At 57.6% G+C, this 25,573-nt stretch overlaps 4 protein-coding genes across 13 annotated transcripts; 3 read left to right on the top strand and 1 right to left on the bottom strand.

The window, feature by feature from the left end:
- The first annotated feature begins 170 nt into the window (after nucleotides 1–170).
- Nucleotides 171–6,867, top strand: ANXA4 (annexin A4). 4 transcript variants are annotated; one of them, XM_085509993.1, is made up of 13 exons: nucleotides 171–221; nucleotides 976–1,029; nucleotides 1,947–2,022; nucleotides 2,352–2,446; nucleotides 2,689–2,802; nucleotides 2,959–3,049; nucleotides 3,311–3,390; nucleotides 3,771–3,827; nucleotides 4,152–4,245; nucleotides 4,685–4,780; nucleotides 5,296–5,354; nucleotides 5,519–5,641; nucleotides 5,798–6,867. In XM_085509993.1, the coding sequence occupies exons 2-13, from the start codon at nucleotides 1,027–1,029 to the stop codon at nucleotides 5,855–5,857; spliced, it is 948 nt and encodes a 315-aa protein (XP_085366119.1). In that variant the 5' UTR covers nucleotides 171–221; nucleotides 976–1,026; the 3' UTR covers nucleotides 5,858–6,867. The 4 variants fall into 4 exon arrangements, 3 of the variants coding, with proteins under 3 accessions (XP_085366119.1, XP_085366121.1, XP_085366120.1); XM_085509995.1 differs by having other exon boundaries at nucleotides 171–253; XM_085509994.1 differs by having other exon boundaries at nucleotides 171–274.
- A 1,721-nt stretch (nucleotides 6,868–8,588) lies between these two features.
- On the top strand, nucleotides 8,589–15,792 carry SLC20A1 (solute carrier family 20 member 1). Of its 5 annotated transcripts, none has more exons than XM_085509986.1 (11): nucleotides 8,589–8,744; nucleotides 8,857–9,412; nucleotides 9,485–9,625; nucleotides 9,724–9,809; nucleotides 11,100–11,192; nucleotides 12,514–12,633; nucleotides 13,672–13,929; nucleotides 14,050–14,599; nucleotides 14,675–14,860; nucleotides 15,058–15,142; nucleotides 15,294–15,792. In XM_085509986.1, the coding sequence occupies exons 5-11, from the start codon at nucleotides 11,174–11,176 to the stop codon at nucleotides 15,447–15,449; spliced, it is 1,374 nt and encodes a 457-aa protein (XP_085366112.1). In that variant the 5' UTR covers nucleotides 8,589–8,744; nucleotides 8,857–9,412; nucleotides 9,485–9,625; nucleotides 9,724–9,809; nucleotides 11,100–11,173; the 3' UTR covers nucleotides 15,450–15,792. The 5 variants fall into 5 exon arrangements, with proteins under 5 accessions (XP_085366112.1, XP_015738509.2, XP_085366111.1 ...); XM_015883023.3 differs by having other exon boundaries at nucleotides 11,096–11,192; XM_085509985.1 differs by having other exon boundaries at nucleotides 8,857–9,625; nucleotides 11,096–11,192.
- Nucleotides 15,793–16,138: 346 nt separating this feature from the next.
- On the top strand, nucleotides 16,139–19,735 carry LOC107323638 (cytosolic purine 5'-nucleotidase). Of its 2 annotated transcripts, XM_015882932.3 has the most exons (18): nucleotides 16,139–16,225; nucleotides 16,425–16,498; nucleotides 16,594–16,711; nucleotides 16,804–16,899; nucleotides 16,998–17,089; nucleotides 17,169–17,226; nucleotides 17,336–17,429; nucleotides 17,535–17,588; nucleotides 17,692–17,775; nucleotides 17,875–17,916; nucleotides 18,007–18,114; nucleotides 18,212–18,278; nucleotides 18,360–18,530; nucleotides 18,635–18,686; nucleotides 18,767–18,827; nucleotides 18,914–19,090; nucleotides 19,219–19,311; nucleotides 19,391–19,735. In XM_015882932.3, exons 1-18 carry the CDS (start codon nucleotides 16,149–16,151, stop codon nucleotides 19,445–19,447), a joined length of 1,575 nt encoding a protein of 524 aa, XP_015738418.2. In that variant the 5' UTR covers nucleotides 16,139–16,148; the 3' UTR covers nucleotides 19,448–19,735. The 2 variants fall into 2 exon arrangements, with proteins under 2 accessions (XP_015738418.2, XP_085366115.1); XM_085509989.1 differs by having other exon boundaries at nucleotides 19,219–19,735.
- CKAP2L (cytoskeleton associated protein 2L) lies at nucleotides 19,722–25,560 on the bottom strand. Of its 2 annotated transcripts, none has more exons than XM_015882929.3 (9): nucleotides 25,526–25,560; nucleotides 24,923–24,989; nucleotides 24,292–24,358; nucleotides 22,879–23,966; nucleotides 22,256–22,463; nucleotides 21,731–21,886; nucleotides 21,469–21,532; nucleotides 20,727–20,877; nucleotides 19,722–20,642 (listed from the first exon to the last, which is right to left on the bottom strand). In XM_015882929.3, the coding sequence occupies exons 1-9, from the start codon at nucleotides 25,539–25,541 to the stop codon at nucleotides 20,417–20,419; spliced, it is 2,043 nt and encodes a 680-aa protein (XP_015738415.1). In that variant the 5' UTR covers nucleotides 25,542–25,560; the 3' UTR covers nucleotides 19,722–20,416. The 2 variants fall into 2 exon arrangements, with proteins under 2 accessions (XP_015738415.1, XP_015738416.1); XM_015882930.3 differs by having other exon boundaries at nucleotides 24,923–24,986.
- Nucleotides 25,561–25,573: the final 13 nt, after the last annotated feature.

Raw genomic sequence — 25,573 nt, 5'->3', positions numbered from 1 at the left:
GCCGTTCCCGCTGAGCTTAGAACACGGGCTGGGGGCTGCCCGCAGCTGGGGGGGCTGCTCAGGCCTCACCCTGTCGGATCTCCTTCCCTCCTTCCTTCCCTCCCTCCCTCCCTCCCTCCCCCGTGGGCGGGTGCAGCGCCGTGTGTCCCTCGGTCCCTCCCCGCCGCGTCACGCCCGGCCCAGCCCCGCTCCGCGCTGTACGGACGCGCCCTGCGCTGGGGGTGAGTGGCCACGAGCGACCACGGGACGGAACGTGGGGATGGAGCGTGGGACGGCACGGAACGGGGGGCGGGGGGGAACGAGGAGCTGCGGGGTCCGGTCCGGCTGTGATGTTAATTAATGTTAATTAATGCCCAACGTTAATGCGGAGCGGTCAGCTCTTTGTTAATGCCGAGGGTGGGAAAAGGGAGAAAACTGTTCGTTTTCTGCTGCCCGGGTTGTAGATTGTCCGCAGTTCTATGAAGGAGGGGACGGGAGGAGCTGCTGTGTGCAATGCAATGCCGGGCTGAGCTGCTGTGTGCAATGCAATGCCGGGCTGAGCTGCTGTGTGCAATGCAATGCCGGGCTGTGATGCTCCAGATGTGTCAGAGTCACATGCAGGGCAGGGCAGGAGCTGCTGCTCTTGCACAAGGGCTGGGCTCACCAACACAGCGCTCAGCAGGACAAGGGTGTCACTCTGCTCTCTGTAACCTCAGCCAGGCTGTCATTCTAGGGATGGAAAAGGCATTTCTTAACCATTGGTGCCATTGTCTGCTTGTGCACCACGTCCCTCTCATGCAGAGCTGCTGTCCTGCTGCATAGCAGCCCTTGTTGGCTCAGTGCAGAGCAGACTGGTTGTGTGTTTGTGTTCTTTCAGATTGGGAAATGATGTGTTTATCGTCATGCGTTATGGTCACAGTCACTTGACCAGCACCATAAAGTGGCAGGGGGGTATGTTCTAATAACTGTTAGTTAGAAAACTGGTTTTTATTGCAGTTACCAGCTGTTGGTGGGACCTGAACAAGAGACTGACCGAAACCTCGAGTGATGGTGAGTGTGTTTGTTTGCTGTGCCACGCTGTGCCAGGCATTGGCTCAGATCACACAAACACAGGGAGCGTAGATAGGAAGAGCACCACCTGGCTTTTTATGAGCGGTGAATTTGTAGCTCCTTTCTATTTCCTCCTAGGGGACAATGCCCCACACATCTCTGCTTTTCCTGCTCAGGAGTTAATGAAAAATCCAACTGAATGTCAGCTCACAGAGCGAGTATTTTTCCAGATAAGCTCTCTGGGCACGCTGCTCCCTCCCGGTTCAACCCACAGGGTTCCACCCATGCAGTGGTTATTTCTGTGCCTGTTTTCCAAAGCCCAGACTCCAGGAAGGTCAGCGCTGTTTTGCTGTTGATTGGAACAGAGATGGGTCGTAGGAGGCAGCCTGAGCCCACAGAGATGGCACTGAGCAGGAGGCAGGAGAAACCTGTTTGTGAATGGCCAGTTTGAGCCAAACACGGCACGTCGTGGTGTGTAACGGAACCATGGAATGGTTGATGTTGGAAGGAGCCTCTGGGTTCATCTGGTCCAGCTCCTGCTGCAATAGGGCCCTAAACTGGTGCCTGGGACCATGACCAGATGGGTTTGGAGATTGACATGGAGAAGGATGAAGGCCTGGTGGGACTGAACACAGATGCCAGGTGGTCCAGCTTTTGTTTCATTGGAAACCAGATACACAGCAATATGGAGATATTTTCTACCTGTGGTTGTGCCCCCGTGGCTTCTTTCTGATGTGCCTGGGAAGTCCCAGTAGAATACACTGCTGTGTAAGAGAGAACCTGATACAACATCACTTGTGTGGGTGGAGTTTTACGTCTTTTACGTTTGTTTTTTGGTGTGTTTTATCTCCCAATCCAACTCTCTGTGTGCTTTGGTGCAAATCTGCCTTTGCTAAATCCTTCTCTTGTGGCCTTAGGCAACAATCAAAGGGGTCTCAAGTTTCAGCGCTGAGCAAGAAGCGCAGGCACTCAGGAAGGCCATGAAGGGCTTTGGTAAGTTGATCTCCCTCCACGGGTTGACTTTTATTTCCCCAGCACTGGGAATGGTTTCTCTGGTGGTTTGTTAGAAGGAAATGTAGCTGCTTGTGTTGCTCTGCTGCACAGCTGCCCTTAAAATTGTTGGGAAGTGGAAGCAGAACTGCTCTTCATGTCCTGAAATGCAGCTTCTCTGGTGGGCTGGGACCTGGCAGCTTTGTGTGCATGGATGTAGCCCTGGGGCTGTTGAGAACTGGCTGTGCAGGGGACTGGAGGTGGTACAAGACCAGAGGGCACTTCTGATTCTTGTCCACACAGCCTGACTGGCTTCCATTTGTTTCTTGCAGGCACGGATGAGGATGCCATCATCGACACCTTGACCAAACTAAATGTTTCCCAACGTCAGCAAGTTCTGATCACCTATAAGAGCACTATTGGCAGGGTAGGTGGCCTCCAGAGATGTGTGAAGGTGGTTGAGGTGGTGAAAAGTGGAAAACAGCCCAATCTCCATAAGAGAAAGGTTGGCAGTGACTTTACCTGACCAAGGTTGTTTTGTTCTTGCTGAGTTCAGAGCAGTTGTTGATGCAAGGAGGGCTGGAGCCTGAAGAGGAGTGGAGATCAGCTCAGTTCTGTCTGTCCTCGAAGGCTGTACCTCCTGCCAACTCCTTTCTCTTGGCCTTGTAGGATTTGATTGATGACTTGAAGTCGGAGCTGAGTGGGAATTTTGAGAGGGTGATCATTGGGATGATGACTCCCACCACCATGTATGACGTGCACGAACTGAGGAGGGCTGTGAAGGTTTGGAAATCTTCCTTTTGTATTGTTTAAGTTCTGGCCAAGGTCTTATTGCTTTGCTATGTATGTCTTCTTGTTTATTATTAACTCTTAAAGAAACCTGCTTGCATGTCCCGAGCTGTTGTTGGTATCTTACATCTTGCCTTGGCAATTCCTTAGGGAGCAGGAACAGATGAAGGCTGCCTGATTGAAATTCTGGCTTCTCGCACCAACGAAGAGATTCGTCGCATTAATGAGAACTACAGGCTCCGTAAGTGGTGTCACCAGCATCTAAATTGTAGTAAATAAAATGGGGAGGAGCGTCCTGTCTGTCAGCGGGACGTATGGCTCTCTTGCCAGTTTCTTACTGTCTGTGCTGCTTAATTGGAGGCTGTAGCACTAATGATGATGGCTGGAGTGCTGCAGTGATGCTGAGCCCTGGGCACAGTTCAGTACTTAGCTAGGAATGTTGTGGGCGGCACCCAGGTGCTGGCCCTGCTCCTAACGGATGCCATGTGTGTGTTCTAACTAGAATATGGCTGCTCCCTTGAGGATGACATCGTATCTGACACGTCTTCCATGTTTCGAAGGGTCCTCGTGTCCCTTGCAACGGTGAGTGGAGCCAAGGGGAGAACAGGGTGAATCTTCTTGTGAGCACAGCTCTGTGCTCAGCGGTGAGGAGCTCCAGGCTGGTCTGTTCTCACCCTGTGTGTCTTTTGGTCTGCTCCTATAACCCAGCTTCTGCAGGGAGGGGATTCTGACTCATGAATGCTGTGGGCTCTTTTCTAAATGTCCCAGTAAAGTGGGTTGCTGCTCATTTCAGAAGGAAGCCCAAAGCACATTTTAGTTGTTTCACTATGTTTCTAAGCTAGTATTCCTTTTGAAGAACCCCATTACCCATCTCCAGCAGCTGTTCCTGAATGGAGAACTCTCAGGAGTTGCTTCCAGTAGGTGCTGTGGGAGCTGAGTCTTCCATCCTTGTGTCTTTGCAGGGAAACAGAGATGAAAGCACTTATGTGGATGATGCCCTTGCTCAGCAGGATGCTCAGGTGCGTAGTATCGTGCTTCCCTGCATGAGCAATATATTCTTGTGCGTGTGATGCGTGGTGAAGAGGAGCCGACCTGTGAAATGGGAATGATGATTCTAGTCTTGTTTGCAAGTCTCTAATGAGAGGTCTCTAGATAAGCTGGTTACTTGGCAGGGGCAATGACGTTTTGGCTGTGGGTTGCCATGCCTGGTTGGTGCTTGTTGGAAAATAGCCATGATTTAGACAAGTACAGGCCAGCAGTTCTCCAGCACCAATGAATTAAAGGTTTTCTGTACGCCCAGTCTTGTCCGTGAGCCTTATGTTGTCATCCATAATGTCTTTAAGTGCCTGTATGAAGCGGGGGAGAAGAAATGGGGAACAGATGAGGTGCAATTTATGTCCATCCTCTGTACACGGAACAGGTATCACCTGCTGAGAGGTAGGACCCCTCCACAGTGTCCTGGGCTTTTCTTTCCTTTCTGTTTGCATGATGCTCCATACGTGTTCAGTCAGTGTGAACTCCTCTGAGTCAACAAATGTCCTTGAGAGAGCCTCACTGCATCTATTCCATTTGGGCTGTTTTATTCCCTCCTGAGCCTAAAAGGGACCTCAGAAACCTAAGTGTGACCACCACTGTGACGGGGGGGCAAAGAGATTCATCTGCCAGCATGAAGTAGCAGGTCTTGAAAATGGTACCAGCTTTGATAGGCCAATTAACAAGACTGTTAGCAATGGAAATGAGTTATTTCTGTGGGACGGTCCTGATTTAGCTGGCAGTGCTGCAGGAATCATACAGCGTTCATGCAGCTTATGAGGAGCTTGTTTCAAAGTGGTCCTTTGAATCTCTCTGACTCTCCACCATGGACTCTTCCTCCTAGTTTTTGATGTGTACAGAGGCATTGCTAACAAGGACATAACAGACAGCATTAAATCTGAGATGTCAGGAGACCTGGAAGATGCTTTGCTGGCTGTGGGTGAGTGCTCTGCTTTTAAACCTTATCTACAGTGTAGTAATGAAGTGATCAGAGGTGCTGTGTGTTCCCTTGAGTGGCTGTTAGAGGTTTCAGGGGGCAGACATGGTTTGTCTTTGTGCACACAAAGCCCGGCTGGGTGGGACTTGGAGCGCCTGGTGTAGAGGGAGGTGTCCGTGCCTACTGCAGGGGGGCTGGAAGTAGATGATCTTAGGAGTCCCTTCCAACCCGAACCATTCTATGCTTTTCAGACCCAGTCAGGTTAGAAAGCTTTATGCTTTACGGTACATTGTGCTTGGCCAAAGGATGCTTTGGCAGCAGAGGTTTGCTGTCAGGAGGCATTAAAGCCTCAGCACAGACACATCAGCTCCCAGCACATCACTGGCTGTTGGTGCCCGCACTGCCCCTGCTGTTTGTTAGCCTGGAGTTGCATCTTGACAGAAGAAAGTGCTGCAGAGGTGTGGGAATCCTCCTGCTTTTGCTGACCTTAACTCTCTTGTTCTTGTCTCTCCTCACAGTAAAGTGCATGCGAAACAAGCCTGCGTACTTTGCCGAAAGACTGTATAAATCCATGAAGGTAAATAGATTGTTTGTGGAGTAAAATTGCTTGCTTCTTTCTTGCATTTTCGTGCTCGAGTCAGCAGCATCACAGCTCCTGCACTGGGCACTGAGACCTTTGTGTCTGTGGGTGATTCTCCAGAGGGTTCTGTGTTAGCTCTATGTGGTTGTTTTGCTTTCTAGGGCCTGGGAACAGACGACAACACTCTGATCAGAGTGATGGTGTCCCGCTCCGAAATAGATATGCTGGATATCAGAAGAGAATTCCTGACCATGTATGGGAAGTCACTTCACTCCTTCATTAAGGTAAACTTAGACACAAGGTGGGATTTTCAGAGTCCCCCCCATGACACCTTTGGGGCATTTTAGAGCAGCTGAGACAAAGCAGATGTTACAGAAATATACTGAGAATGTCCCTGAATGTTCTGGCGTGGTCACCATTGTTCACCTTTGTATCCCCAGGGAGATTGTTCAGGAGACTACAGGAAAGTTCTGCTGAAGCTTTGTGGCGGCGAGGATTGAAGGGTTCCTGGTGTATGTCCCATGTTACAGGGAGGAGGGAATCATAAGGATTTCTCTTAATTTCTGGGGGCTTTTCTCTCATTAATTGCTGAGTAGTGACGTTGATTAATGCTCTGGTTGGGTGATGGCAGTTGCATTTTAACCTTAACTTTTGTATTTTTGCTTGCATTGCCACTTTGTATCTACCTGAGCTAGGAAAGCCTTATTTAAACAGAATGCTTTAACCAAATCTATGCAAGCTTTGTTACCTCCTTGCAAGCTGCCCCTCTGCGCTTGCAGTAAATCCTGCCAAATGAAGCAAATTTGGGTTCAGAATGTAGGAATCTGCAGAGGGAAGAATGAATTCTGTCATTATATGGAGAGAATGCAGCCTGCCTCCAGCTTCTGGAGGATGATTAACCCCCTCCAAAACAAAACTCATCTGAAATACAATCAAATTAGATGCCATAGTGCTCTTCTCCAACCTAAATGATTGTAGGGTCGCCAAATCCAATGCCAACCCATTCCCACTAATCACATCCCAAGGATGGTCCTTGTGGAGCTCCAGCTTGTCAGTGTGGAGCACAAAGCTCCGTGCTGCACTTTGTTGCCTGTAGGTCTGGATGTGGGGAAGCTGCCCCGGTGGCTGCAGAGGGGACTTTAGCTGCACTCCGCCTGGTTGCAGGTCGGCCTCGTAGCCTTGGTCTGTCTGCCTTGTCTGGGGGTGTAAACCACAAGGTTTGTGGCAGCCCTTTGCTCTCGGTTAATTGCTGTCATTGGGATGGTACCTATGAAGGAATGACCTGTCCTTGAAGTATGTCTCATCAGCACTGTCTGATGCCTCACACTGAGCTGCCTTGTTCTGGGCTCACGTACCAAAAGTGCCAGCGCTGTCTGCTGGGACTCCTGCATAACACTGCCAATAGGAACTCTGCTTCTGGGGCCTTTGTGTGATGTGAAATTCCCTACCAACCTCTGAAATAAATGCTTTCCCCTAAGCTTAGCTCCTGTCTGCTAAGCTGTGGACACTACAGCGCGTGGCTCTGGTTTGCTTTTACAAAGTGTAACTCAGTGGATGACGCTGGGATGGCATCACAGATCACCTGCTTGTCTCCATAGTGCTCAGGGGCTTTTCTGAGCTGCTGGCCCCACAGCGCAGCCCCACAGCTGGTGATGGACTGAAGCTGGAGCATCCTGGCAGCAGAGGACGCTCCTGCCCCACAAGGGCTCACAGCTCCACCGCCCCCCTGCTGGATGGGAGGCAAAGCAATGACTGCAGTCCAGCCAACCTTACACCTCGTGTGGTTCACTGCCAGCAGGAAGAAAGGTGGGCACAGGTAATGCTGCATCAAAAGGGACTGCAGGGGCACACGAGGGCACAGGTTCACGTATTGCACCCACTGCTCCTTGCTGTGCCCCAGGAGCCCCTGGTACCCGCTGCTTCCTGGCTCAGGACGGCCTCGTGTGCCCCCAGCAGCATCCCTTCTGCCTCCATTTCCCCAGCAGACCCTTCGGAACACGAGTGGGTGTGGGCTCATCCCGTCCATCGTGCAGGGTGGCCTGAAGGGGTGAAGGACCCCTGGCTCCACGCGCTTAGTGCTGCACGTGGCCGTGATGCAGGACCTGCAGGGACACGAGGTCTATGGGGACACAGGCTGGACTCCGACCCCATGACGGGGGGGCAGCGGGGCGGGGGCACCCGGCCACTTCCTGGGGCAGGTGCCACTTCCAGCCCCACGTCAGCGATGGCCCCACGAGGTGATGGCCCACAACAGCCCAGCCCTGAGCTGCTGACCCGTGTCACATCAGTGGGGAGGACAAATGGCAGCACCCAGGTTTGCTGCCAGCCCCCCCATCCAACACCCCCCATCCAACACCCCCATCCAACCCCCCCCCATCCAACACCCCCACCCAACACCCCCACCCAACACCCCCCATCCAGCCCCCCCATCCAACACCCCCCATCCGACACCCCCCATCCAACACCCCCATCCAACCCCCCCCATCCAACCCCCCCATCCAACACCCCCCATCCGACACCCCCCACCCAACACCCCCCACCCAACACCCCCCATCCAACACCCCCCATCCAACACCCCCATCCAACACCCCCCATCCAACACCCCCCATCCAACACCCCCCATCCAACACCCCCCATCCAACACCCCCATCCAACACCCCCCATCCAACACCCCCCATCCAACACATCCTGTGCCCACTGGGCCGTGGTTCCTGCTGGTCAAGGTTCGGTCCCGTAGCACCGGGGGTCGTGCAGTTGGGGGGGGATAACACAGGTTTGGGCTCTTTGAGCCTGGATAAGGGGGGGGTCCAAACGGGACCAACCGGGGCTGGGTGACGCCGTGATAGAGGTGGGGTCCTGCCGGTCCCGGTACCACGCTGGCCCCATCCCGGTACCGCAGCCGGCGCACTCAGACCCGGCCGTTGTGTGGCCGCACCGGGTTGTTCCGGATCCGCCCCCAGCGCCGCGCTGTGTCGGTCCGGTTCGGATCCAGCCCGGCCCGATCTCGGTTCCGCTCCGTCCCGTTCACGCACGTGGTTTCGTGGCGCGCTGCCCGCGCAAGGACCCGCCGGTCGCGCCTCCGCCGCCGAGCGGAGCTGACCAATAGCGGCGCGATCCCGACCCCGCGGCGCTGAGCTGACCAATCAGAGCTGTGAGCCGGCTGTGACGTCACGAGAGGGCGGGCGCTGGGTGTGGGCAGGCTATAAAAGCGGAGGGGCGGGGGGCGGCCGCGCAGTGAGAGGAGGAGGCGGCGAGTGGGGCGGGTCGGAACCGGCGGAGCCAGCGGAACCGATTGGAGCCGATCGGAACCATCGGAACCATTGGAGCGGGTCAGGGCGGTTCGGAGCGAGTCGTGCCGTGTGCAGCCCCGTCCTTCCCGGCCCATCGGTGAGTGTTATGGCCGAGCGAGGCCGAGCGTGGAGCGGGACCGGGTGGGTTCGGGTGGTTCCGGTGGTTCGGGTGGTACCGGCTGCCGCTGATTCCCGCTGTCCGCCCGCAGGACCCGCCGTCATGGAGCCCGGCCCGGCCCTGCCCGCCCGCCGCGTCCCGCCCCGCCGGACAGCGCTATAGCGGCGGCAGTAACGCCGCCCGGTTAATTAATTAATCCCCGCCGTTATTTATTGCTCCACTCCCCCCACATCCCCCTATATCCCCCCTATATTCCCCTATATCCCCCCTTTCCGCTCCCACCCCCCGGCTCCCCTCATTGCCGGCCATGGAGCTGCCCGTCCCCACGGCCGCGCTGCTCCCCCCGCCCGCCCCCTCGGGGCCGCTCACCCCGCTGCTGTGGATGCTGGTGCTGGGTTTCATCATCGCCTTCGTCCTGGCCTTCTCGGTGGGCGCCAACGACGTGGCCAACTCGTTCGGTACGGCCGTGGGCTCCGGCGTGGTGTCGCTGCGCCAGGCCTGTATCCTGGCCAGCATCTTCGAGACCGTGGGCTCCGTGCTGCTGGGGGCCAAGGTCAGCGAGACCATCCGCAAGGGGCTGATCGACGTGGACATGTACAACGACACCCAGCACCTGCTGATGGCCGGCTCCATCAGCGCCATGTTCGGTGAGCCCTGTTCCCCCTGGGACCCCCGGCTGCTCCCCATAGTTCCTTATTATCCCCCCTTTGCCCTTCCAGGCTCGGCCGTGTGGCAGCTGGCGGCTTCGTTCCTGAAGCTGCCCATCTCGGGGACGCACTGCATCGTCGGAGCCACCATCGGCTTCTCACTGGTGGCCAAAGGGCAGAAAGGCGTCAAGTGGTCCGAGCTGCTGAAGATCGGTGAGTGGGGCCGGGTGATGCCCCAGGAGCAGCAGTGCACGATGCTGTGCTTCAAACCTGCATCAGGGCTCCAACAAACAGCGTCTCCTCTCTCCTAGTGTTGTCCTGGTTCATCTCACCCCTCCTCTCCGGCATCATGTCTGCTGTCCTCTTCTTCCTTGTCCGTAGGTTCATTCTGCACAAGGTAAGGATGGCCCGGCTGTGCTCATGAGCTGCTCACTGCTTTGTGTGCTGGGCTATGTGGGTCTATGTGGGTCTATGTGTGTCTATGGGGAGGCGATGGGGAGCCCGGGCAGCTCTCATCCCATGAGGTGGGGACCAGGAGATAAGGAGCTTTCACTTTCCTCCTACCAAAACATCTGGGCTGTTTGAGCAGCTTTGCTGCCGGAGTTGATAAGGTTGGAGCTGCATCTCCGGCTTTTCTGGACTCACGTGAGGCTCTTGTGCTGCAGTGGAAGGTGACAAGTGATGATGGGGCTTTTTTTGAAGCCGGGAGGACCAAAATTGTCCCCGGTGCCTGGAAACTGCACTTCCCTCTGCGGGAGAGGCAGCCTGAGCAGCCCACACCTCCCGGCTGTTCTGCAGCCACTTCCCCACTGCTGCGAGTTTCAGCCCCCTGAAGTCAGGATTTGGGGTGTTGTGTATGGTTGGTAGCAGCATCGCATGGTGCTCCATTCAGACCCTTTGGTCTCCTTTGGTGTTTGGGGGAGCTGCTGCCTGCAGACATGGGAGTTTCCATCCCGAACCACTGGAGAGCAACAGGTCCAGTGTGGGGCTGAGCCACATGGGGACCCTCTGGTGGTTGTGTGCCGTGCTGTCCTGGCAGCTGAAAGCTGTCCTCAAAGCTCCTTGTTCCTCCCTGCCCTAAACCTTGCCCAGGACCCTGATGGGGCAGTGAGATCTCAGGGGAATCCAATAGCTGTGACTGTGCTAGAAAAGATTTCTGCTGTTTGGAGGGTCTGAAAGTCCAGCAAAAAAAGGGGTCTGGCACCTGGAACATTGGGGGGGTGCAGCTCTGGAGGTCATTTCTTGGGGGTGATGAACTTGAAGCTCTTTGATCCTTTGGGTTGGGGGCATTATCTGTCAGCACTTTGTTCTGCACGTTTGGGTTTAATGACACCCGTGATTTTAGGTCTGGAAGAACTACTTCTGCTCCAGGAGATGTTAAGATCTTATCGCTCTGCTTTCTGCCTGGCAACCCTTGCAAAACACTCCCGGCGTCACTGCTGTGGGAGCTGCCTTGCATAACTGCCCTTTCCGAGCCCTGCCTGCCACCTCCTGCTTCCCGCTGTCCCTGTGCAGTGCTGGGTTGGTGCTGCCTCAGGACTGCAGGGCTGTGAGCTCCTTGCGAGTGAGGGCTTTGTTGTTCTGCTTGAAGCAGTGGGGAAAAGGCAAAAGCTTTGTCTGTGGAGCTATTTTATCCCAAAAAAAGAGGGATGGTGGGATGGAAAAGCAAATGTTGTGTTGCAGACAGACCCCGTCCCCAATGGCCTCCGTGCTCTGCCCGTCTTCTACGCCTGCACCGTGGGGATCAACCTGTTCTCCATCATGTTCACCGGCGCACCCTGTAAGTACGCACTGCGGTGCTTGAAACCTCGCTTTGGAAATCACTGTCAAAGCCTCCATTAAATGCCCGATTTACCCCTTTTTGCTTTTCAGGGCTGAATTCTCCTAGAAGGCGGCTGGCCTGTGCCGGTTTCAGAAGGCGGCAGGCTAGCGTGCGCTGAGTTCTGGGCTATAGATAGGTGCCTGCCTGAACTAAACCCCACTGAGCTTTGCCCCTAGAGCTCCAGATAGTGATGTCCCCTCCTGTTTTGGGTACCCAGGTGTTGTTGGGGCTGCTGTGCTTGCCCTGTAGTGAGGAGCGGGGCCGGAGGCTCTTCCCACACACCCACCCCTAGGAGCAAACTAATGATCCTGGAGGTTTCCTGGTGAGAAGAGGAGCTCATGTCGCAGTTTGCAGCCCCTTTGGGAACAGCAAATAGGAATGTTTGTGTTTGGTTGTTGTGTAGGGGGATGGCAGGGTAAGGGCTGGCACACAGAGAGCGGTGCCCGCAGAGCTGAGGGCAGGTGGTGCAGGAAAACACACAAATCATAGCTTCCATCAGGCAGAGCTGCTCGGCGTGAGCTGTTTTCAGTCTGAGTGGGTTTCCTGTTGTGGAACAGTGGAAGAGGTCATTGGAGGCTGGAGGTGGAGTGACAGAAGGCAGCGTTGGCTTCCGAGGGTTTTGTCTGTAAACAGTGCCTGGAAGGCTCCGGGGGTGTCTGCTTCCCTGCAGCATCCACAGGAGGAGGAGGAGGAGGCAGCAGTTGGGCTGTAGCCTCCAGCTGGACTCTGTGTGCTCAGTGCTGTGCAGCTGTTGTGTTGGTGCAGAGGGAGCAGCGTGTTGCTGCCTCCAGCGTGGTCACCTCGTTTGGTCTGGGGTCTGCAGGCCAGCCCCTGGCTAAAGGCACTCATTGCCTGGTCATAGAGTGCATCAGGTTCCTCCTGCAGGTGTTGGAGCAGGAGCTTTGAGTTGAGGTGTTACAGCAGAGAAATCCCCTTCCCAGAGCTGCCGAGGTCCCCGTGTGCCAGGCAGGCAGCGTGGTGCTGCGGCAGCCGTGCTGCTGTTCTCTATGACATTGCAGCAAGGCAGGGCGCAGGGCTGAGAGCGTTCCTGCTGCTCTCAGGCAGAATGCACAGCGGGCACTAATCGGGTTTGGCTGCAGGAGGGGAGGGAAAGTGCCTGAGCATGTGGAACAGATTAGCTCCCCGTGGGGGAGACCGCGGCCCCGAGGGGCTCTGTGAGCTCCAGCTCTTGTTTGCTGTGTGGTCTCCGGGCTGGGGGAGCAGAGTCGGACACGGAGGGGTCCCCGGGGGTTTCAAGATCCCTTGTTTTATTTCCTAGTGCTGGGCTTTGACAAACTGCCTCTCTGGGGTATCCTCCTCATTTCGGCGGGGAGTGCTGTTGTCTGCGCTCTCGTCGTCTGGTTCTTTGTATGTCCAAGAATGAAGAAGAAAATCGAACGTAAGTACGTGGCGTTGTGCAGCTGGGTGTGCTGCTCCCGGCTCCTCTTTGCACCCACCAATCTCATTACCACGGGGCTGTTCTTAGCAGGGATCTGCAGCTTCACTTATCACTTAAGCTGCTCTGGGTGCGTGCAGGCCATGCTGACGGCCCTGAAGGCTCCAGCCAACCCCACAGCATGAGGGGACCCCAGATTCCTGCTGGGAGCAGCTCCGTGCTGCTGGCTGGCAGCCCGTGGCCCTGCCTGCACTGCAGGCTGCTATAACCTTTAATCCCGGTGTTCTGGGATCGATGTGGGTTGCGAGGCAGAGCTGTGCAGGCTGGTGAAATCCTCCCCCCGGGTCAGAAATACCCATTGATAAACACCCCCTGCAGCAGCTCCAGCAGCATGGGAGGGCTGTGCACTCACATACACACAGAGCACGCAGCCTGCTTCCTCATTTGCAGACCTGTAGGCAAGGGGATAACGAGTGTCCTTGTCAGCTGCTGTAATTGGGGTGTGACTGACAGCTTTATGGCTGCCCGAGCTCCATGCAGCTGCAGGGCAGGCTCCCTCCTCTGCCTTCTCCTTCCAGCCCATGGGAGCAGCCTCAGCTTCTTGCCTTGGAAAGCAGAGGCAGATGGGGATGTTTGGGCTCACAGCTCCATGATGGGGGGGGTTTTGCAGGAGGGGATGGTGCTGGCCTGGCACAGGTCACTGCATGGAAGCAATGATGGCTCACGTGGCTGCAGGGCAGCCCGAGGGAGGTTGGATTGCTGGGAAGGGATCAGTGCCCGAGGAATAACCGGCAGGAGCCCGGTCATGGTGCTCACCACACCCCGTGTGGGTGGGGGGGATAAAAATAGGAGATGAGCTGGTGCCGCGTGTCAGACAAGGTGTGACTGATGAGCACTGGGCTGGAAGGGGAGCAACAAAGGTCAGAATTGAGGAGCTGTAAAGCCATTGATCTGCCATAAATGGGGGGGGCACAATGCAGGGCAGGTGTGGCTCAATGGCTGTGCCAAGGGCTGGGGTGTAACGGCAGCTGATCTGTGCAGGAGAAATCAAATCGAGTCCCTCTGAAAGCCCTTTGATGGAGAAGAGCGGCAGCCTGAAGGAGGAGCGTGAGGAGCCCAAGGTGCCGCTGGGCGACGCTCCTATGGGCGATGCTAAGAGCCCCAGCACCGAGGCAGCGTCTGCTGTGCCACCACGGGCGGCCACGGAGGAGCGGGCTGTGTCCTTCAACCTGGGGGATGCAGAGGAGACCCCCGAGCGGCCCCCGAGCATCGACCTGAAGGAAACCAATGTGGATGGTGGTGAGCAGCGCTGCGGGCTGCAGTGGGGCTGCGGTGCTGTTCCAGATGGGTGCTCACTGCTTTGGTGCTCACTGCTTTGGTGCTCACTGCTTTGGTGCTCACTGCTTTCTCCTTTATCAGGAGCCGTTCAGCTGCCCAATGGTAACCTGGTGCAGTTCCACCAGCCCGTGGGCCACCAGCTGACGTCCAGCGGGCAGTACCAGTACCACACTGTGCACAAGGACTCGGGGCTGTACAAGGAGCTGCTGCATAAACTGCACCTGGCCAAAATGGGGGACTGCATGGGGGACTCAGGGGACAAACCCCTGCGGCGCAACAACAGTTACACGTCGTACACCATGGCCATCTGCGGAATGCCCCTGGACTCCCTCCGGGCCAGGGAGGGGGAGGAGATGGAGAAGCTGGCCTGGCCCGTGGCGGACACCAAGAAGCGGGTGCGCATGGACAGCTACACCAGCTACTGCAACGCGGTGGCCGACGTGCACCCCGCTGCCGACGTGGATCTGAACGCTGCTCAAGTGGAGATGGGCCTCGGGGACAGGAAGGGCAGCAGCAGCTCGTTGGAGGAGTGGCAGGACCAGGACAAGCCCGAGGTGTCCCTGCTCTTCCAGTTCCTGCAGATCCTCACGGCCTGCTTTGGCTCCTTCGCTCATGGTGGCAATGATGTCAGGTCGGTACCAGCAGTGCTGTTTCTGTTGTTCTGAGCTGTGCTCCAAGCTCTGACCCGCTCTCCTTCCTCCTGCAGCAACGCCATCGGCCCCCTGGTCGCACTCTACCTGGTCTATCAGACGGGTGATGTGGCCACCAAGGTGGCAACCCCCATCTGGCTGCTGCTCTACGGGGGTGTGGGGATCTGCATCGGGCTGTGGGTGTGGGGCCGCAGGGTCATCCAGACCATGGGCAAGGACCTGACTCCCATCACACCATCCAGGTAGGGCTGAGCTCTGCTCCTGGGGGCTGTATGCCCGGGGTGGGGGGATCTTGCCCCCTTCTGGTGCAGCTGTGAGCAGTGCCTGCCTGCACGCCCACCCTGCTGTGCACAGGGGTCGGTCCTGCCATGCAGAGGGTCTGCCTGGGGGGCGCAGGGTGGGCTCTGTCTCACTTTCCCTCCTGTTCTCATCTCTGCAGTGGCTTCAGCATCGAGCTGGCATCCGCCCTGACCGTGGTCATCGCCTCCAATGTGGGGCTCCCCATCAGCACCACGCACTGCAAGGTAGGGCCGTTCCCATGGGCTGAATGTGTCTCCCAGCAGCTCCTGGAAGGGCTGCAAACCTCGAGGCTGGGAGAAGCGGGGGGCAGAGCTGCAGCCCCATGTTGTGCTGTGGGGGTCCCGGGGGGCTGCACTGAGCTGTGCCGTCCCGCAGGTGGGCTCGGTGGTGTCGGTGGGGTGGCTGCGCTCCAGGAAGGCGGTGGATTGGCGCCTGTTCCGTAACATCTTCATGGCCTGGTTCGTCACCGTGCCCATCTCGGGTCTCATCAGCGCCGCCATCATGGCCCTCTTCACGTTCGCCGTGCTGTGAGCGCGAGCCCACGCTGTGCCTGCTTGCTGCTGCCCGGCGTGAGGAGGGGGACACACACACAGCCCCCTCCCCACCATGGGGCTCCCTCCGTTCCTCCACGTGTTGTCACCGAGTCTCTGTATGGTTTATTTTTATAGCTGTGTGGTGCTGGGCTGTCCTGCTGCTCTCAGCCCAGCACTGACGAGGGCTGCGTTACTTTTTTATCCCCCCCTTGCCCTCTTTGCCCCCCAGTTTAACCCGGACCCTGCAGTGACCCCCTGGGGGCCATGGGCTGTGCTGTGCTCGGCTTTGCCCCCCGCACTGCTGCTACCTCGGACTCAATAAAGGTTTCCTTCGTACGCCAGCGCTGTGCCTCCCTTTGGGGGGGGTGGAGGGATGTTCGTCACCCCCTGGGTGTACCTGGGGCTGGGAATGCTGATAAGAGCCTCACGTGTGGCCCCGCTGTCATGGGATGGGGATGGTGTGTGCGGGGGGGGCTCTTATCAGGGCTGTGCAGCCGCGTTGGGCTGATGGCAGCGTTGGCTGCTGGGGGGGTTGGGGGCCTTTGGTGGGGGGGACTCGTGCTCCATAGTGTTGGGGCTGCCCAGGGCCGGGCCTTGACCCCCCGGTTAATGATTGTCCGCTGCCTCGGGGGAGGGGGGGGGCGGAGCGCGGTGCCCCTTAAAGCGGAGGGGAGCGGAGGAGGAGGAGGCGGCGGTGATGGGCAGCGAGGGACAGAGGGGCCCGGCGATGGGGGGGGGCGACCCCCGGGCACTGCGCAGGGACTGCCAGCATCGGTGGGGAGGGGGAGGGGGGGGGGGAAGCGGACGAAATGGGGGCTCCTCATTGCCTCCCCCCTAACTTCTGTCGGTTAAATCCCGATTTTCTGCCCCAATAATTCACCGTCGGGGCCCTCCACAGCCGGGGGGGGTCGCACGGCCCCGTGCTGCTCCGTGGGCTCCGGGCCGTCCCTAAACCCACTGCTGTCCCCACCAGGATCTTCGTGAACCGCAGCCTGGCGCTGGAGAAGATCAAGTGCTTCGGCTTCGATATGGATTATACCTTGGCCAGTGCGTGGGGCTGGGGGGGGGGAGGAGGCTGAGCCGGGTGTGGGGGGGGGCTGAGACCCCCAGACCCAAACCCAGGTGTCTCCTTGGCTGTGCAGTGTATAAATCACCTGCCTACGAGGAGCTGGGCTTCAGGCTGCTGCTGGAGCACCTGGTGTCCATCGGGTACCCCACCGAGATCCTGCACTACAAATACGACCCCACCTTCCCCACCCGGTGAGTGCTGCGGTGGGGGGGGGTGGTTCTGGGGTTGGGATTGGGGGGCACACGCTCATTGGGACCCCTCTGCCCTGCTGCTGGTCCCACAGGGGGCTGGTGTTCGACGCGCTCTATGGGAACCTGCTGAAGGTGGACTCTCATGGCAACCTGCTGGTCTGCGCCCACGGCTTCCGCTTCCTCCGGGGGTGTGTGAGCATTTCTTTTATCCGGGGGGGGGTTGGGGGTCCCTGGGTAGTGCTGGGGTTTGGTTGGAGGGGCTGAGCGGCCCCTGTGCCCCCCGCAGGGCTGAGATCCTGCACTACTACCCCAATAAGTTCATCCAGCGGGACGACACCAAGCGCTTCCACATCCTCAACACCCTCTTCAACCTGACGGGTGAGCTGTGCCCCCCCCCAGACCCCAGCCCTCCCCCCATTTTGGGGTGCTCCCCCCCTCACGGCCCCCTCCCACACAGAGACCCACCTGTACGCCTGCCTGGTGGACTTCTTCTCCAACTGCCCCAGATATGTCAGGTGAGCGGGATGTGGGGGGGTCTCTGTTTGGTGATGGGGGGGTCCGGGGGTCCCCCATGCTGTGTGGTGCTTTCACCTCCTATTTCCCCATTTTTCTGCCCATTTTTAGCTGTGACACTGGCTACAAACACGGGAACCTCTTCATGTCCTTCCGCAGCATGTTCCAGGACGTGCGCGAGGCCATGGACCAAGTTCACCTCTCGGTGGGGCTGTGGGCAGGGCTGGGGGACCCCGCAGCCCCACCAGGTCTTGGGGGGGGGGCTCCAACCCTCTGCCACCCCCTTACCACCCATCTCCCCCCCCCACAGGGCTGCCTGAAGGAGAAGACATTGGAGAACCTGGAGAAATACGTGGTGAAAGATGTGAGTGTCTGTGAGCCCCCCCAGACCCCTGGAACCTCCTCAATCCCTGTGTGCCCCCCAGTCCCTGTGTGCCCCCCCCCACTGCTCTCACTGTGCCCCACAGCCCCGTGTGCCGCTGCTGCTGAGCCGCATGAGGGAGGTGGGGAAGGTGTTCCTGGCCACCAACAGCGACTACAACTACACCGATGTGAGTGGTGCCACTTCTGGTTTTGGGGGGGGGGGGGCAGAGCTCAGGGTGACCCCACAACCCCACCACCCTCACGGGTGACACCGCGTGTTGTTGCAGGCCATCATGACCTACCTGTTCGACTTTGGTGATGGTGACAAGGTGAGGGGACAGAGCCGAGCTGGGGCTGGGGGTGCCCCCACCCAATGGTGACCCCATCCCCTGTCACCTTTCCTCCCTGCCCCCATGCAGACCGGGACCCCCCCACGTCCCTGGCGCTCCTACTTCGACCTCATCGTGGTGGACACCCGCAAGCCGCTCTTCTTCGCCGAGGGCACCGTCCTGCGCCAAGTCAACACGGTGGGGACCCTGGCACCATGTGTGTCCCCCCCCCCCACCTGCCAGCACCAAGTGGGCAGAGGTGGCAGTGAGCCCACGGGGTGCTCTGTGCACACAGGACACGGGGAAGCTGCGCATCGGGACCTACACGGGGCCCCTCCAGCACTGCGCTGTGTACTCCGGTGGTGAGCGCCTGGATGGGTGACGTGGTGGTGTCATGGTGTGGGGACATGGTGACCCCAGGCTGTGCCGTCCCGGTGTCTCAGGCTCGTCAGACTTGGTGTGTGACCTGCTGGGCGTGAAGGGCAAGGACATCCTGTACATGGGGGACCACATCTTCGGGGACATCCTCAAGTCCAAGAAGCGGCAGGGCTGGCGCACCTTCCTGGTGGTGCCCGAGTTGGCCCGAGAGCTGCAGGTGTGGACGGAGAAGAGCGGTGAGCAGCCCCTGCCCTGCCCCCCATCCCTCGGGGGCTCTTCCAGCCCCAGGTATGGTGATAGGGCTGCAGTGCAGGCACTGAGATGGAGTTTGCCCTGGCAGAGCTGTTCGAGGAGCTGCGGAGCCTGGACCTGTTATTGGCAGAGCTGTACCAGTGAGTGGGCACCACGCTGGGGTCCCTGCAGCCGGGGGGGGACACAAAGGGCCCTTGTGAGCCCCCCGCTCCCACCGCAGGCATTTGGACAGCGGCAGCAGCGAGCGGCCGGACATCAGCTCCATCAAACGGCACATCCAGGTGACCCCAATGGGACCACATCCCCATCCCACAGAGCAGCCCACACGTGGGGTATCGCTGCCCTGACCGCCCCGACGTGCACACAGAAAGTCACACACGAGATGGACATGTGCTACGGGAAGATGGGCAGCCTCTTCCGCTGCGGCTCGCGCCAGACCCTGTTTGCCAGCCAGCTGATGCGCTACGCTGACCTCTACGCCGCCTCCTTCCTCAACTTCCTCTACTACCCCTTCAGTTACCTCTTCCGGGCACCCTCTGTCCTGGTACGTCTGGTGCTGTGCCTCAGTTTCCCCCCCTGCCCCTCTGATGTCCCCAAGCCCATCAGGAGCCGGGTACCAGCCCCAGGTGCCAGCCCCAGGTGCCAGCCCTGCTCCTGCTCATCCCACTGCAGATGGCCCATGAGTCAACGGTGGAACACGGCCCCATAGATGCTGGAGAGGGAAGCGCAGCCCTGGAGCTGCAGCTGGAGCAGCACAGCCAACAGGTGGGGGCAGAGCTGTGGCACAGGAGCCAGGCACCCAGTGCCCACACAGCCCAGCACCCAATGAGCCCCTCTGTCTCAGGTTCTGGGGCTCCCCCAGGACTCCAGCGGGGAGGAGGAAGAGGACGGCGAGGCCTGAGCCCACTGATCCCCAGCAGACAGCGGGTGCTGCCCCTGGGCTGATGGTAGCAGAGCATCCCCGCAGCACGGTGCCCATCTCCACCCCCAGGAGCTGCTGCAGGGCAGCACGATGCACCCAGCAGCTCAATCAGCTCCAGCACTGGGAACTGCTCTGGGGGAGGGGGTTGATGCCCGAAGATAACAAGGTCCTGGGGCCAGCACTGCTCCCTTTTACCTGCTGAGAGTCCCAACCTCTCCCCTTCTTTACCTTTGTCTATTTATAAAAGGCACGCTCACATCTTACAAAGTTTTATTGGAGTTACAGCATAGTGGAACAGACATAAATCATATTTTTTTTTCAAAGGAAAATTCCTTTGCCCCGAGCCTGGGGAAGGTTGGAGCAAAGGGCATCGCCAAGGCCTGGGCTGGGAGCTGGGATAAGTGCCATGGATGCACACAGGCCCTGGGGCAGCCCTGCACTGTTGGTTCTGCTGCTCCTGCTGTTTGTTAGGGGCAGGAGGATGGAAAAGGGGCTCTGCTCTGTGCTTAGCAACAGCAGAACCATCGTGCTCCCCTTACAGGGGGGAACCTGTGGCATCCCCTGGGCTCTGGGTGCCCTCTGCCCACAGCACTGCTGGCTTTGAGGCCCAGCACAGCTCTCCCTGTGGTCCCATACAGGGGCTGTGCATTCCTTCCTCCTTGGGATGTCACTTCCCAAACCCTGCGAGGCACCCAAAGGGCTGCAGCGACCAGAGCCATTGGCCAGCACAAAAAGCAGGGTGTGCTTTGGGGTGATGGAGCTGACCCGACAGCACAGAGCCCATATCTCCAATCCCAGACCTTGCTCAGCTCACACTGTAAGGCTTTAAACACTTAAAAACAGTGAAAAAGGCTTAAAGAGGCCACCCCTGCAGAGTTACATCTGAGAGGCGGCAGCAGTCAATGGCAGGGCAAGGCAGCCCTCAGAATCCCTCAGCAACATCTGGGGCTACATATTCAAAACATCCGCCTTTGCCACCTGTGACAGAGCTTTATTCTTGCGGAATAAGAACTGGGTCTCCTTGTCATTATCCAGGATCTCGCTGAGGGACGACACCACGGGGTCGTGGTCCTTGAGCATCCCAGGGTAGCGGCTCCCAGCCTTCTCAATGCGCGTTGAGCGCCGCACCGGCGTCAGGAATTTCAGCTCTTGTCCTTCTGGCACCTGCCTCACCCTGTGGGGAGGAAAAAAAGGCATCAGTGAGCAAAGCCCGCAGAGATGGCACAGGGTGTTTGTGCTGCCAGCAGCTCGGCCTCACCTGGGCACAGACTTCACTTGTAGCTTGATGGCGGAGGTGGGCAGGCTGCTCAGGGCGCTCTCTGTTTGGCATGGAGTCATGGCCATGTGCTGCCTCTTGCCTGGGCAAGGAGTGGTGGGCTCCCATTGAAGGCAATGCTCAGGATTTTCCCCTGACAGGAGAGAGGGAAATCATAGATCAGAGCAGCTTCGGTCAGAGTGGGACTTAAAGATCATCCAGCTCCAACCTGCTGCCATGGGCAGGGTTAGCAGCTGCCAGCTCAAGCTGCCCAGGGCTCCATCCAACCTGGCCTTGAATCCATGCAGCATTGGGGCAGCCACAACCTCTCTGTGCAACCTGTTCCAGTGGCTCAACCCTGAGTAAAGAATCTTTTCCTATCATCTAATCTAAATCTCTCCTCTTTTAGCTTTAAGCCATTCCCCCCTGCCCGACCACTATAAGACACAGCACTGTGACTTGTGGCTTCCATTTGGACATAGAAAAGGGCAGCAGGATTGTAGAGAGGGAATAGAGCTGCAGCTGCAGGGGGCACTACAACACTGCAGAGCTGTGGACATAACCCTGGGCACCTCACATGCTGTGCCAGGCCCAGCTTTGGCAGAGGAATTCTGCCTCATTTCTGAGTTGAGGGTTCTGGACTTTCACAATGCTCAGCCCTCAGCCAACTCAGCAGGGACACGGAGTGCTGGGACAGGCTGCAAAGCACGCAGGAACACCGGCCTGCCCTGTGTGCACGTGTTACCTTCTGATGGCTGCTCTGCAGTCTTCAAAATATCGAGGACAACAACTCTGAGCTCCTGGAGGGGCTGCAAAAAGGGAAGAGAAAAATCAGGACCCGGGTCAAGGAAGGCAGGGAGAGAAGAATGAAGTCCCAAAGCAAGCAAGACCCACAGCTCTAAAGGCCTTTTTCACCAATGACCACTAAACTGATCCCAAAATCTGACCCTTTGGGCTTTGGTACAACCTGCTGCTGTGCAGGAGGAACCAAAGAGCTCCCTACTCACCTCAGCACCAGCACAGACCGCTGCTTCGTACAGCCCCATCACGTCCAAAGGGCTGCTGCGGGCGAGCAGCTTGGCTTTGCACATCCAGAACTTGGCACATTTCTCTGCACTGGGCTCACGGCACAGCATTGCTGAGATCTCCTCTGATGGGGCTCCCTGCAAAACCAGGGCAAGGTGCTGGAGAAGAGGTGGGCACGGAGGAGCTGCCCATGTACAGCATCCTCCCAAACAGTTGGGGGACAGGTCACCAAACCCAGGGCTGGGCTAACAGATGCCATTCCCAGCAGTGGGACCCATATCCTGGAGTGGTTTGAGCAGCCTGGGCTGCTGCTGCAGGAATCCCTGCTGCAAGATGCACTGCTACACACCAGGACATCCGCAGGGATGCCTGTATAGGGGCTACCAAGCCACGTTCCTTGTCAGTGCATCTCCCCATACACCCTCAGCTCCAGGGGTGAATTGAGTGTGGTGACTTCTAAGCCAAGCAGAAATGCCTTGCTTCAAGAGCCCCTTCCCCACTCCCACCTCCTCGATGAGCTTCAGGCACTCGCTCAGCAGCGCATTGATCCTGGCCAGGTGGAGCTGCTCCAGCTCCTCTGGCTTTTGCTCCTCCTGCGCAGTGCTCCCCTGGGGCGGCTTCTCCTTCTGTTTCATTGGCTTTTTTGGGGGCAGCCCCATGGGCGGCCGCTTGTAGCACTTGCCTTTGGAGGCCAACCACTGCTCCAGCTGCCTCCTGTGAAAGGACCAAGGGATCAGTGTTACCAACACAGCAGACCACTGGCACTTGTGAGGCTGCTGCTCTTTCTGCCCTTTGGATTTCTAGCTGCTTGGGAAGAACTTCTGCCCTAGGGATCACACCCAAGCCAGGCTGGGAGAGAAAAACCCTCCCAAACTTAAGATAAAACAGGAGAGGCAGCACAGAACAGCAAGGCTGTATCTTCAGACGCTGCTCCCTCACTGCTGCCTGCAGGCAATTATTGCATGGGGGGAACAAGGGACCCAAACGACCATCAAACCTCACCCCCCTGTACTGCAGCATCCCCACAGCAGCACACAGACCGTGCAGCTGGGCCCTGCAGCTGACTCATATGGTCCAGCACCTCACTCTGCTGTCCCCAGGAGGACAGTGAGCCATGGATGTCACTTACCTACGATCCTCCGGTGTTGGGGTCTTGGGGACACGGCCAGCATGCACTCCATGCTTCTGCGGCAGCTCTGCTTTATGCACCTCCCTCCTGCTCCCAAATCCACCCTGATTTCCTGGATTTCTGGAGCTGTTGGTGCTGGGAAGAGGCTGTTTCTGGGGGGCTCCCACTCGGGATGTTGCTGTGTGTCCTGAAGGTGCTGCCTTCACGTCCTTCCTGTCTGCTCCCCCCCTCACTGTGGGTCTTTGCTGCTGCACCGTGGTGCACAGCGTCAGGCCGGGTGTCCTGGTGGGTCCATTTGTGGTGCCCTGGGGCCGGCTGGAGGCTGGGGGCTTTGCAGGAGCTGTGTTGGAGTGCTTAAGAGTTCCCATCCGAGACGTGCCGAGCTTCCCCACAGGTTCCCTTGCTGCATTGTTTTTCTCCTGTTTTACAGCTGGCTTTTTATGTAGCAAATGTGTGGAATTAGCAAGTAACTGAGGGGGCTGCAATGGCCGAGTTGTGCCGCTGGGTTTTTGGGATGCGCCCTTTGAGCCTGGCAGGGGATTCCTGGATTTGTCCTGATTCAGCATTTCCTTAGTGTGGCAGCCATTAATTCTGTCCTTTGGGCCCTTGACAGTCCTTGACACAGCGCCTGAGCTCTGCCCACGAGCCAAGGCTCTCTCGATCCCCACACTGTTCCCATTAGACTGAATAGTGTTGCTGGGCACGGGGTTTGTAGCTGCTCGTGCTGGTAAGTTCTCTTTGTCGGAGCCAAGCCATCGCTGCCGGCTCTCATCCAGGGAGCAAGGTGCCCCGGGCACAGACTGCCCACTTCCAGCCTCCTCCGGCCCTCCAGGGTTTAGGTGACAAGAGGCAGAAGGTGGGACCTTCCCTCTGGGCTGTGCAGGGGGGTTTGTGCTCGGAACGAGCCCTGCAGGCAGCTCTGTGCCCTTCCCCAGCTGCCGTGGCCGTACCACTCCTACTCTCTGAGACGCACGTGGATGCTGCCGCAGCGTAGCACACCCAGCTGGCTGTGCAGGTTTGGCTGCAAGTTTGCCATCCTTCCAGGTGCCCTTTGCTACGTGTTGGACGATGCCCTTGTTCCTGCCAAGCTGCAGAGACAAAGAACATCAGGCAGAGCCCAGAGCAGAGCTCAGCTCAGTCACACCCCGACACTCAGCCCCACCAGCCCAAGGGATGCACACAAAGCCCAGTGCGGGGAGACAAGCCCAATGTAACACCCAGCACTGAGACAGAGGATGATTCTCTCATTATTTGCTCTGAAAATTAATTGCTTGTCTCAGGGCCGGATGTTTAACAACGTGTTACTACCACCCACCTGGGGTCAGGAACTCACCGTCCTGCTCTGTGTTCCCCCATCTGCATGGATGCACTTCAAGCACAAAACCAGACTGAAAAGAGTCCATTTCTACTTACATGTTCTGGTTCAGAAACTGCTTTTAAAAGTGGATCCAGGTGATTAGTCTGGTCCTTTAAACAGGCCCTGCAGAAACAAGGTGAAAGAGCTCAAATGCTTCTGGTTGCTTCAGCCACAGCAGCTGATGAGAAGCGTTTGGAAGCCTGAAAGCTTCAAGGAAGAACCACGTCGTGTTTCTTTCCCTTCCGTGTGGCAACAGAAAAAGTGACAGCAAAGAGTGTTACACAACACACAACTTCCACTGACGGGAAAAGCCATCAAAGCGCTTCCTGCAGCTGACGGGGCCGGGCAGGACATGATGGGAACCCACCTACCAGATCAGGTGTGGTAACGAGCTTCCTCCTGATTGCTTTAAATGGGCTGAAGGTGTCCCTTCCTTATTACCATAAAACAAAGCTGCACAGCTGGCAATGCAACCAAAGGCTGCTCTGCAAACCCAAAGCCTGGGATGGGAAGGTTTTGTGGAGACACCCAGCATTAAAGAGCAGGAAATAACAACTCAACCACGGCTGTGTTGATGCTACCAGGAGCTGCCCCAGGCTCAGTCTGGCACAGGGCTGCTCCCATTAGCACACACTGCAGAGGTGGCAGATGCTGGTGATGCAGATACAGCTGCACAGCCCAACTTACTTGGTGCTGGTGCATTTCGGCTTCCTCCTGGCCTCCAGGTACTCCTGCAGCTTTCTTCTCCGCTCTTCTGCAAAGAAATGGGAGGAGAACATGGAGCACACAGCGCTGGGAATGGGGGGTATGGCCGTCCTGGAGCTCAGCGCTGCTCACAGGCACCAACAGCACCCAGCACATACAGAGTGATGCCCATAGCAGCACTTAGACACACGGGGTGCTCCTATAACAGCACTTAGACACACGGGGTGCTCCCATAGCAGCACTTAGAGCACATGAGGTGCTCCTATAGCAGCAATTAAAGCTCTATGGAGATCCTATAGGGCAGGGCAGGTGCTGCCAATGCAATGGGGCACCCGCAGCTCCTGCTGTCCGTCCCACCCGACCCCATTCCCACCCTGTAGCACCCTCCATTCCGGTCTGGACCCGGATCCATCCCATATCCCATACCCCATACCCCATATCCCATACCCCATATCCCATATCCCATACCCCATATCCCATACCCCATACCCCATATCCCATATCCCATACCCCATATCCCATACCTCATACCCCATATCCCATATCCCACACCCCATACCCCATACCCCATATCCCATCCCTCACCTTGTGCCGCCATCATCTCAACCCCCCCAACCTCCGCCACAACCGCCG

Source organism: Coturnix japonica, chromosome 10 (genome assembly GCF_054131305.1).
Source record: "Coturnix japonica strain WE chromosome 10, WE-NBRP24, whole genome shotgun sequence".
In the NCBI taxonomy this organism is placed as follows: domain Eukaryota; kingdom Metazoa; phylum Chordata; class Aves; order Galliformes; family Phasianidae; genus Coturnix; species Coturnix japonica.
This window is presented reverse-complemented; position numbering and strand designations above follow the sequence as displayed.